At 44.7% G+C, this 12151-nt stretch overlaps 1 protein-coding gene across 1 annotated transcript in view; it reads left to right on the top strand.

Annotated features, from left to right (window-relative positions):
• Positions 1–1037: 1037 nt before the first annotated feature.
• The window catches only part of valopa (vertebrate ancient long opsin a), a 58250-nt gene continuing 47136 nt past the window's right edge, over positions 1038–12151 (top strand). Inside the window, exon 1 of the mRNA XM_068053336.1 lies at positions 1038–1269. Coding sequence (XP_067909437.1) covers positions 1038–1269 — 232 coding nt within the window. The remainder of the gene's footprint in view (positions 1270–12151) is intronic.

The raw sequence follows: 12151 nt of genomic DNA, 5'->3' as shown, positions 1-12151 counted from the left end.
AACATTCAGAAAAGGAAAGGCAGTATAATTTAAACTCCAATTTAAACGCCTCTTAGCGGCCATCAGCTAGTATCGAACGTGCTGGGGCAAAACAGAAATCTATCACTCCCGTTATGGGTGCACGATGAACAGAATCTTCTCTATCTGATTTTCTGGTTTGGATAATACATCTCGCGTTCCATCGATGTGGTCGATTTGCCACCTGTTTTATTAGACGTTGCACTCTTTGTATTTGTCGATTGGATACTTCGATTGAACTTTTGTAATCGATTGCCTAAAGTCACAAGAAGGCATGCAACAGGTCGATTGACATAGAGGAGGTAACTTTCCCTTTTGAGATGGGTCTATATGATGAATAACATTCCCGTCGTGTAGATGGCACTGCATTGTTGGAAACATATCTTTGCCCTTGGTAGTTTGACATTTTTCAATAAATCTGTATGCACAAGGGGATGAGGTACAGCTTCAAGTTGTAAGCATCTCATTTTTTTCCCTTTCGATTTCCTTATTTGAAATTTGTGAAACTTTGTTGTAGGAGTCCTTCCTGCTCTCCCCAAAATAATTCAATTTTCATCCGTTTGCTGCACACTGTAAACTAAAGCCCACCTCAAACTGATATCAGTAGAAAGGGCTCTTGGTACCTCCTCCCCCTCCAGACAAAGAACATGCTGTCAGATGTCCATGCCCGAAGATAGTTCCATTAATCGCACAGAATAGCAGGAGAGAGCACCTAAGACTGGAAAGGGGGCAATTTGCTGCTCTTAAACCTCAAGTGATACCTCCTTTCCTTTTAATTTTTCTTTTCACTGGTACTGCTCGTTGCGAGTTTTGGCAAAATTAAGTAAGCCCATAGTGATTGTTGCAAGGTATTGGCGAATTTTTCGGACTTTGTGTAAAGGATGAATTCTTCGTGGAGAAGGGCTGCCAACGAAACCCTGTTCCCCGAGGCGACCGATGTGGTCCCCCCGGCTACAGATCCATTCAGTGGCCCCCTGCACACCATCGAACCCTGGAACTTCAAACTTTTGGCCACTTTAATGTTTTTTGTGACATTTTTATCACTTTCTGAAAACTTCATTGTCTTGCTGGTGACGTACAGATACAAGCAGTTGAGGCAGCCTCTGAATTACATTATTCTCAATTTATCTGCGGCTGATTTCCTTGTCGCTGTTATCGGGGGCACTCTCAGTTTTATCACCAACCTTTATGGATACTTCGTTCTGGGAGCCTGGGCGTGCGTTTTGGAAGGCTTTGCGGTCACATTTTTCGGTGAGTCGTTTTACATTTAGAAGTTTATCACTGACATTAGAACCCAATATTTGTAGCAAATAAGTATTTGCCAAATATTCCAGGACATTGTGATGATAGTAAGTCGGTATATGGTTTTTTATATATTTTTTTATTTTCAAAATATACTTTATTCATAAAAATCTGTAAAAATTACATGCCCAAACAGTTTAAAACAGCATCAAGTCAAAAAATACAAACAGTGCAAAGGTGATCAGTTTCCTTCCATACAATTATGAGTTGCCTCACAACCCTTCCATTTCATTGTCATGCCATATACATTTTTACATTTACAACACACAAAATTTTCCCGATACAGTTCGAGGGGTTTCCCATGAATCCAGCCCCTCAGTTCAGCTTGGTGAGGGGGACCTTACACTGTGGTCTTTCCCCATTGAGCCTTTGCTGCGGCTGCCCCAAGCTTTAGTGCGTCCCTCAGCACGTAGTCCTGGATCTTGGAATGTGCCAGTCTGCAACATTCAGTCGTGGACAACTCTTTGCGCTGGAAGACCAGCAAGTTTCGGGCAGACCAAAGGGCGTCTTTCACCGAATTGATAGTCCTCCAGCAGCAGTTGATGTTTGTCTCGGTGTGCATCCCTGGGAACAGCCCGTAGAGCACAGACTGCTGTGTTACAGAGCTGCTTGGGATGAACCTCGACAAAAACCATTGCATCTCTTTCCACACCTGCTTTGCAAAGACATATTCCAGGAGGAGGTGGGCAACCGTCTCTTCCCCACCACAGCCACCGCGGGGGCAGCGTGCAGAGGGGGCGAGACTTCGGGCGTGCATGAAGGATCTGACGGGGAGGGCCCTTCTCACCACCAGCCAAGCTACATCTTGGTGCTTGTACCTAAGATACAATCTTCAGACATTTCCACATACTGAAGAGAACACGAGCACACTTGGGACAGGAGAGTGTCAAATGCTTCCTGTTAATGTCACTCTAGTCGCGCGGTGTGAGATGAAATTTTTTATTGGCTTTTCGCTATGAACAGTCACAGCTGGATTAACACATCGGTCAGACTCCTAAGAACTAGACTCTCCGAGCTCAAAATGCAATAGGTTAGTCATGAATGCATCGCCTGCCCTGACATCGAATTTGTAAATTCAGTCTAAAACAGGCTCATTCACAAACCCACAGCTGAAGAAGGGATCGTACAGTCCCTTTGGTGCCAAACCAATTTGTGAAGTTGAACTTGTTGAGTCCCTGGTTCCTCTCACTGTGTGGCCATTACAGACGATTCCTTCGGTTGGAGGCGGCAATTGCGTTGGGGACTTCAGCACTGCGCGTAATGCAGCGAAATGTGCTCCGTCTTTATACTGCATGGAACTTACAATGTTTGAATTCAAAACTGGAGTGCAGGTCCTGTGCTTTCCCTGAAATTAAAATATAATCGTGGTGGAGAATGCGTTCATTTCTGTCGCCAAAGCACAGATTCAATTCCATAAACTGCCCTAAGCCATCGATGTAATTGCTGTCCACGGTGCAAACATTCGGGGCAACTCCTAAGTGTTGAGAAGATGCTTTATGGTTTCATGGCGCGTCTTATTCGGGTTGCTCAGTTTTGTTTCACATTAGCAAAAGTTTCACAGTTAGTAGGGACTATTAGGAACCTAGACATGTTTTGCACTCAGTCATAGGAGTTGCTGCTTCCCAGAGTTCACTTTGGAAATCCCCCATAGTAGGTAGGGAAATGACAAGGCGAAATAGAATGTCTTACTCAGTTATGGTCCACACCATTGGGGAAAGATGTGTTTACCGCCTGAGCAGAGCACAGAGAGGGAAAGCTGGTAGGAAGGGGAATAACACACCAATAACAGAAGCCGCCAGATCGTGCTTCCATTGAAAATCTGCTACCTCTTTGTGTGAACATTGAGCAGTTTTGGCTTTGTAGTCATATCCTGGTGTGAAGTTGCTCAAATTGGATCTCGGCAAACGTTGCGGGCCATCTCGTAGAGTGTAACTGGAAGCGGTACAGAGTGAGGTTCTCAGCTGGTCCTTTTGTCTGCATGGGAACTGAAAGCAATTTTTTTTTCAATGTCAGAACCCGTTGTCCTGTCAACTTTCTGTTAACATTAACATTTAACCAGAATGGGGATACCAGGTCAGTGAAGCTCTATGTGTGTGGAAAAATCACAAAAGGCCAGCTGTATCTTGACTAACATAATAAAAACAAGAAACTCTGGAAATACTCAGCAGGTCTGGCAGCATCTGTGGAGAGGCAAGCAGAGTTAACGTTTCAGGTCAGTGACCCTTCTTCAGAACTGGCAGATCTAAGAAATGTAAAATATTTTAAGCAAGTAAAGCGGGGGTGGGGCAAGAGATAACAAAAAGGATGTTGATAGGACAAGGTCACAGAATAGCTGACCAGAAGGTCATGGAGCAAAGGCAAACAATATGTTAATTGTATGCTGAAGGACAAAGTATTAGCACAGATAGCATGTTAATGGACTGAAAATTGAACAGCCACAAGCACAAACATGAAAAAAAACAGTGGGTAGGCACAGTAGAAACAAACTAAAATAAATAAACACAAAAAAAAAGAAAAAGGAAAAATAAGAAAAAATAACTAAAAATAAAAGTAAAATGGGGGGCCCGTCATGCTCTGAAATTATTGAACTCAATGTTCAGTCCGGCAGGCTGTAGTGTGCCTAATTGGTAAATGAGATGCTGTTCCTTGAGCTTGCGTTGATGTTCATTGGAACACTGCAACAATCCCAGGACAGAGATGTGAGCATGAGAGCAGGGGTGTGTATTGATAAGGCCAGCAACCGGAAGCTCGGGGTCATGCTTTCGGACTGAGCAGAGGTGTTCCGCAAAGCGGTCACACAAGTCTGCGTTTGGTCTCCCCAATGTAGAGGAGACCACATTGTGAGCAGCGAATACAGTATACTACATTGAAAGAAGTACATGTAAATTGCTGCTTCACCTGAAAGGAGTGTTTGGGGCCTTGGATAGTGAGGAGAGAGGAGGTAAATGGGCAGGTATTACACCTCCTGCGATTGCAGGGAAAGGTGCCGTGGGAAGTGGACAAGGTGTTGAGGGTAATGGAGGAGTGGACCAGGGTGTCGCAGAGGGAACGATCCCTCCGGAATGCTGATAGGGGAGGGGAGGGGAAGATGCCTTTGGCAGTGGTATCATGCTGGAGGTGGCAGAAATGGCAGAGGATGATCCTTTGGATATGGAGGCTGATGGGGTGGAAAGTGAGGACAAGGCGAACGCTGTCACCGTTCTGGGAGGGAGGGGAAGGGGTGAGGGTAGAGGTGCGGGAAATGGGCCGGATACGGTTGAGGGCCCTGTCAACCACAGTGGGGGGGGAATCCTCGGTTGAGGAAAAAGGAAGACATATCAGAAGCGCTGTCATGGAAGGTAGCACCATCAGAGCAGATGTGTCGGAGAGGGAGAAACTGGGAGAATGGAATGGAGTCCTTACAGGAGGTAGGGTGTGAAGAAGTGAGGTCGAGGTAGCTGTGGGAGTCGGTGTGCTTATAATGAATATAGTAGACAGCCTATCCCCAGAGATGGAGACAGAAAAGTCGAGGAAGGGGAGGGAAGTGTCGGAGATGGACCATGTAAAGGTGAGAGAAGGGTGCAAAGTTGATAAAGTTTTCCAGTTCAGGGCGAGAGCAGGAAACTGCACTGATACAGTCATCAATGTACCAGAAAGAGTTGGGGGAGGGGGCCTGTGTAGGACTGGAACAAGGGATGTTTGACATATCGCACAAAAAGACAGACATAACTACGGCCCATGTGGGTACCCATAGCAACACCTTTTACTTGAAGGAAGTGAGTGGAGTTGAAGGAGAAGTTGTTCAATGTGAGAACAAGTTCAGCCAAGCGGAGGAGGGTAGTGGTGGATGGGGACTGGTTGGGCCTTTGCTCAAGGAAGAAGCGGAGAGTGCTCAAACGGTTCTGGTGGGGGATGGAGGTGTAGAGAGATTGGACGTCCATAGCGAAGAGGAGGTGGCTGGGGCCAGGAAACTGGAAATTGTCAAATGACGTAGGGCGTCAGAAGAGTATCTTCACTAACACACAGCCAGCAGTGTACCTGAGATCTTCTGGCTCAAACTGGTGACAGGATAAAATTTTATCAGTGTTTCATAGTAGTAGTAAATGGGTGGGGGTTGGCATCCTTTCATCTATGAAAGATGATGGACATGCAACAAACAATCCATTTAGGTGGGATATCTTCTCTTGGTGCATCTTTGCTGATGGCTGTGAAGGCCGGTGCTGGAGAGGCAGGTTCTGTCACAGGTGCTGCATGTGAAGCTGCCAAGTGATGCTGTAAGTTGATTTTTGTTGTTGGCGCCTGTTGTCAAGCTGCTATAGCAACTGGTCATCATGGTAGTGCACACCAGTCCACACGCTGTGTCGCCATTTCCCTCTTTCATCAGCTGTTGACTCCCAAGTCCACCAGTTGACATTTAGAGCTGTCATGATATGCTTGCAAGCATTCTTGAAGTGGAGCTCTGGGCGCTTCGCTGGTCATCTGGTCCCAGCTACATCACCATTTGAACATACATATGAATGTCCGAACATGTGAATTAGGAGCAGGAGTAGGCCATTCGGCCCTTCGAGCCTGCGCTGCCATTCAATAAGTTCATGGCTGAACTGATTACTCCACATTTCCACCTACCCCCGATAACCTTCCACCCCCTTGTTTATCAAGAATCTATCTATCTCTGCCTTAAAAATATTCAAAGACTCTGCTTCCATCGCCTTTTGAGGAAGAGAGTTCCAAAGACTCATGACCCTCTGAGAAAATTTTTTTCCTCATCTCTGTCTTAAATTGGCGACTCCTTATTTTTAAACTGTGTCCCCTAGTTCTAGATTTTCCCACAAGTGGAAACATCATTTTCACATCCACCCTGTCAAGACCCCTCAGGATCTTATATGTTTCAAACAAGTCACCTCTTACTCTTCTAAATTCCAGTGGATACAAGCCTAGCCTGTCCAGGCTTTCCTTGTAAGACAGCCCTCCCACTCCAGGTATTAGTCTAGTAAACCTTCTCTGTACTGCCTCCAATGCATTCACATCCTTCCTTAAATAAGGAGACCAGTACTGTTCACAGGACTCCAGATGTGGCCTCACCAATGCCCTGTATAGCTGAAGCATAACCTCCCTACTTTTGTATTCAATTCCCCTTGCAATAAACAATAACATTCTATTAGCTTTCCTAATTACGTACTGTACCTGTATACTAACCTTTTGCAATTCATGTTCTAGGACACTAAGATCTCTCTGCATTTCAGAGCTCCGCAATCTCTCACCTTTTCGATAATATTATTATTATTCTTGCCAAAGTGGACAATTTCACACTTTCTCACATTATTCTCCATTTGCCAGGTCTTTGTCCATTCACTTAATCTATCTATATCCCTTATGTCCTCTTCACAAGTTACTTTCCTACCTATCGTTGTGTCATCAGCAAATTTAGCAACCATACGTTTGGTCCCTTCATCTAAGTCATTTATATAAATTGTAAAAAATTGAGGCCCCAGCACAGATCCCTGTGGTACACCACTCGTTACATCTTGCCAACCAGAAAATGACCCATTTATGCCTACTCTTTGTTTCCTGTTAGCTAGACAATCTTCTATCCATGCCAATATGTTACCCCCTACACCATGAGCTTTTATTTTTGCAATAACCTTTGATGTGGCACCTTATCAAATGCCTTCTGGAAATCTAAGTACAATACTTCCACTGGTTCCCCTTTATCCATAGCACATGTAACTCCCTCAAAGAACTCCAATAAATTGGTTAAACATGATTTCCCTTTCACAAAATCATGGTGACTCTGCCTGATTACCTTGAATTTTTCTAAATGCCCTGCTGTACTGTCTTTAATAATAGCTTCAGAAGATCGTTGGATATGTGACCGTCTTCCATCCTGCGGACAATGCCAAGTGTGTTGACAATAGCAGAGTACAATCAAGTCCTGACTATTGTCTTTTTATGGTACCTTTGGTGTTACGATGCTCCAAAGAGGTGATCTTACACCATTACACTCAGCCCCTGACCTCATTACAGCCTTGATCCAAATATGGGCAAAAGCGATGAACTCAAGAGATGAGGTGAGAGTGATATCCCTTGATATCAAAGCATCATTTGACTAAGGGTGCCAACAAGGATCCCTAGCCAAATTGAATTCAATGAGAATCAGAGGGTAAAGTCGCCACTGGTTGGAGTTATATTTAGCCCAAAGGAAGACAGTTGTGGTTGTTGGCGGCCAATCATCTGAGCCCCAGGGCGCAGCTGCAGGACTTCCTCAGGATAGTGTCCTAGGCTCAACCATCTTCAGCTGCTTCATCAATGACCTTCCCTCCATCATAAGATCAGAAGTGGGAATGTTTGCTGATGATTATACAATGTTCAATACCTTTCGCAACTCCTCAGATACTGAAGCAGTCCGTGTCCATATCTAGCAAGACGTGGACAATGTTCAGGCTTGGACTGATAAGTGACAGACAACATTTGCCCCACACAAGTGCCAGGCAATGATGATCTCCAGCAAGCGAGAATCTAACCATCTACCCTTGGCATTCAACAGCATTACCATTGCTGAATCCCACACCATCAACATTCTGGTGGGTTACTATTTACTAGAAACTGAACTGGATCAGCCACATAAATACTATGGCTACAAGAGCAGGTCAGAGGCTGAGATGTCTGTGGTGAGTAACTCACCTCCTGACTCCCTAAAGCCTGTCCACCATCTGCAAGGCACAAGTCAGCAGTGTGATGGAATACTCTCCACTTGCCTAGATGAGTGCAGCTCCAATGACACTCAAGAAGCTTTACACCATCCAGGGAAAAGCAGCCTGCTTGATCGGCACCCAGTCCACCACCTTAAACATTCACTGCCTGCACCACCGACGAAAGTGGCAGAAGTGCATATGATATGCAAGATGCAGTGCAGAAACTCGCCACACCTCCTACAACAACACCTTCCAAACCCATGATCTCTTCCACTTAGAAGGACAAGGGCAGCAGATGCGTGGGAACACTACCAGCAAGTTCCCTTCCAAGCCACACACGATCCTGACTTGGAACTAAACCGTTCCTTCACTGTCGCTGTATCAAAATCTTGGACTCCCTCCCTAACGGCATTGTGGGTGTACCCGCACTAGATGGACTGCAGTGGTTCAAGAAGGCAGCTCACCACCACCTTCTGATGGGCAATTAGGGATGGGCAACAAATGCTGACCTTGCCAATGACACCCATATCCCTTGAAATGAATAATTTTTAAAAATGGCTCTGCGTGAAATCCATCTTGAATTAACTAAAAATAATGAAACTATCATATCTTATTAGCCTTTGACCACTGACCACCTCCAGGCGCTTACCCATTGTCTCTCGAGATAAGGAGGCCAAAGAAGAGTATTGTAAAATATCTAATTAACAGTTGAAGGCGAGTAACAATTAATATGTTTAATATGTACGTTTTCAGTGTTGTTCCCACTGTGGCTCAGCTGATAGCGCTAGGGCTGGCGGTTAAGAGTTCAAGTCTTACTGCAGGACCGGAGCCCAAAAATCAAGGCTGATATCCCTGCGTACTAGTGGGGGAGTGCTACACCGTTGGAGGTGCTATCTTTTGGATGAGTCCTGGCCAATATTTATCCCTCAATCAACATCACAAAATCAGATTATCTGGTCATTACCTTATTGCGGTTTGTGGGAGCTTGCTGTGCACAAATTTGCTGCTGTGCTTCCTACATTAAAACAGTGACTACACTTCAAAAAGTACTGTGTTGATTGTAAAACATTTGAGACATCCTGTGGTTTTGAAAGGTGCTATATAAATGCAAGTCTTTTCTTTCTTGTACTATTTGACTTTTATGAATTTTTTTTCTATGGGTATTTTAGAGCCCTCAGTCCACACTGATGAAGCAGGGCAGTGCAGTGTCATTTCTTTTGTACATTGGTTTGGTAGGTTAAAAATAGAACAGACAAAAATCTACTTTTACGTCACAAGCATCTGTAATATAAATGTCTTAAAACATTTCACAGGGAAGAAATGTTTGCTGAGCAATGGTAGAAAAGTTTGAACAGATTCAATCAAGTTAAAGAGATAGGATTTGATGAGGCTTTTGAAGGTGGGGAAACAACCAGCAGGTATGGAATTTTAGAGAGGGTGGAGTTGGCTGAACTCTACTGCTAATGACGGAGTGAAGGAATCAGGATATTGGAAGAATCATAGAATGCCACAGCACAGAAGGAGGCTTTTCAGCTCATCGTACAAACTATCCAATTAGTCTCACTCCCCTGCTCTTTCCCCATAGCACTGCAAAATTTTCTCCTCCAAGTACTTATCCAATTTCCTTCTGAACGTTACTACTGAATCTGCTTTCACCATCACTTCAGGCAGTGCATTCCAGATCACAAAAACTTGCGGCATAAAATTGCTTTCCTCATGTCACTGCTGGTTCTTATGCCTATTGTCTTAAATCTGTGTCCTCTGGTTACCAACCCTTCTGCCACTGGAAACCATTTCTTCTTATTTAATCTAGCAAAACTCTCCATGATTTTGAACTGCTCTATCAAATCTCCCCTTCACTTTCTCTGCTCTGAGAAGCATAATCCCAGCTTCTTTACTGTCTCCACATAACTGAAGTCTTTCTTCGCTGGTACCATTCCAGTAAATCTCCTCTGCATCCTCTGAAAGGTCCTTCCTAAAGTGTGGTACCCAGAATTAGCCACAATACTCTAGCTGGGGTCTAACCAGTGATTCATAAATGCTTGGCTTAGCTTGCTTGCTTTTATACTTTACAGCTCTATTTATAAAACCAAAGGTCCAACATTCCTTTTTAATAGCCTTCAAAGATTTGTGTATATGCACCCAGGTCTCTGTGTTCCTGCATGCCCTTTAAAATTGCACCATTTAGTTTATATTGCTCCTCCTCATTCCTCGTACCAACATGAATCACTTCACATTTCCCTGCATTAAATTATATCTGCCATATTTCTGCCACTTCACCAGTCTAAGTCTCCTGAAGTCTGTTATTATTGTCACCACTAAATGGGGAGTTAATGGGAATTGGAGATGAATGGCTACACTTTTAGTGCAGCCATGGGTCTTAGCTCGGTAGTACCTCATTTCCACTCCTGGATCGCATTGGAATTCTCCTGCGCAAGAGAAAGTTTTACACATATTTGATTGGGAGAGGCTGTTTACAGGTAAAGGGATGTCTGGCAAGTGGGAGGTTTTTAAAAGTGAGAGAGGAAGAGTTCAGGGCCAGCATGTTCCTGTTAGATTGAAGGACAAGGCTGGCAAGTTTAGGAAACCTTGGTTGACGAGGGATATTGAGGGTCTGGTCAGGACAAAGAAGGAGGCATATGTCAGGTATAGGCAGCTGGGATCAAGCGAGTCCCTCGAGGAGTATAAGGGATGTAGGAGTACATTTAAGAAGGAAATTAGGAGGGCGAAAAGGGGCCATGAGATTTCCCTGGCAGATAAGATTAAGGAGAATCCTAAAATATTCTATAAGTATATTAAGAGTAAAAGGGTAGCTAGGGAGAGTGTAGGTTCCTTTAAGGATCAGTGTGGCAATCTATGTGTGGAGCCATGGGAAATGGGCGAGGTCTTAAATGAATACTTCTCGTCTGTATTTACCATGGAGAAGGTCATGGAAGCTAGTGAGTTCAAGGGAGGGAACAGCGATATCCTGGTGCATACCAACATTCCAAAGGAGGAGGTGTTGGAGGTTTTGAAGCACATTAAGGTGGATAAATCCCAGGGCCTGACCAGGTGTGTCCGAGGACGCTATGGAAAGCAAGGGAGGAGATTGCTGGGGCCCTGGCAGAGATTTTTGTATCATTTTTGTATCATTAGCCACGGGTGAAGTACCGGAAGACTGGAGGATAGCTAATGTTGTGCCTTTATTTAAGAAGGGCAGCAGGGATAAGCCAGGGAACTACAGGTCGGTGAGCCTTACATCAGTGGTGGGAAATTTATTGGAAGGGATTCTGAGAGACAGGATTTATATGCATTTGGAAAGGCAAGGTCTGATTAGGGATAGTCATCATGGCTTTGTGCGTGGGAAATCATGTCTCTGAATTTGATTGAGTTTTTTGAGGAGGTGACCAAGAGGATTGATGAGGGCAGGGCAGTGGACGTTGTCTACATGGACTTTAGCAAGGCCTTTGACAAGGTCCCGCATGGTAGGCTGGTCCGGAAAGTTCAAACACATGGGATCCAGGGTGAGCTAGCAAATTGGATACAAAATTGTCTTGGTGATAGGAGGCAGAGGGTGGTAGTGGAGGGTTGTTTTTCAGATTGGAGACCGGTGACCAGTGATGTGCTGCAGGGATCAGTGCTGGGCCCTCTGTTGTTTGTCATATATATTAATGACTTGGATGAGAATGTAGGGGGCATGATTAGTAAGTTTGCAGATGACACCAAAATTGGTGGTATAGTGGACAGTGAAGAAGGTTGTCTAAGGTTATAACAGGATATAGATCAACTGGGAAAGTGGGCAAGGGATTGGCAAATGGAATTTAATGCAGACAGGTGCAAAGTGATGCATTTTGGGAAGTTAAACCAGGGTAGGACATATACAGTGAATGGCAGGGGCCTGGGGAGTGTTGTTGAGCAGAGAGACCTTGGGGTGCAAGTACATAAATCCTTGAAAGTGGCAACACAGGTAGATGGGGTGGTGAAGAAGGCATATGGCATGCTTGCCTTCATCGGCCGAGGCATTGAGTACAAGGGTTGGGACGCCATGTTACAGTTGTACATAACGTTGGTTAGGCCACATTTGGAGTACTGTGTGCAGTTCTGGTCGCCGCACTACAGGAAAGATGTGATTCAGCTGGAGAGGGTGCAGAAAAGATTCACAAGGATGTTGCCTGGTTTGG

Source organism: Heterodontus francisci, chromosome 20 (genome assembly GCF_036365525.1).
Source record: "Heterodontus francisci isolate sHetFra1 chromosome 20, sHetFra1.hap1, whole genome shotgun sequence".
In the NCBI taxonomy this organism is placed as follows: Eukaryota; Metazoa; Chordata; class Chondrichthyes; order Heterodontiformes; family Heterodontidae; genus Heterodontus; species Heterodontus francisci.
The sequence above is the reverse complement of the archived record's forward strand: the minus strand, read 5'-3'. Positions and strand labels throughout refer to the sequence as shown.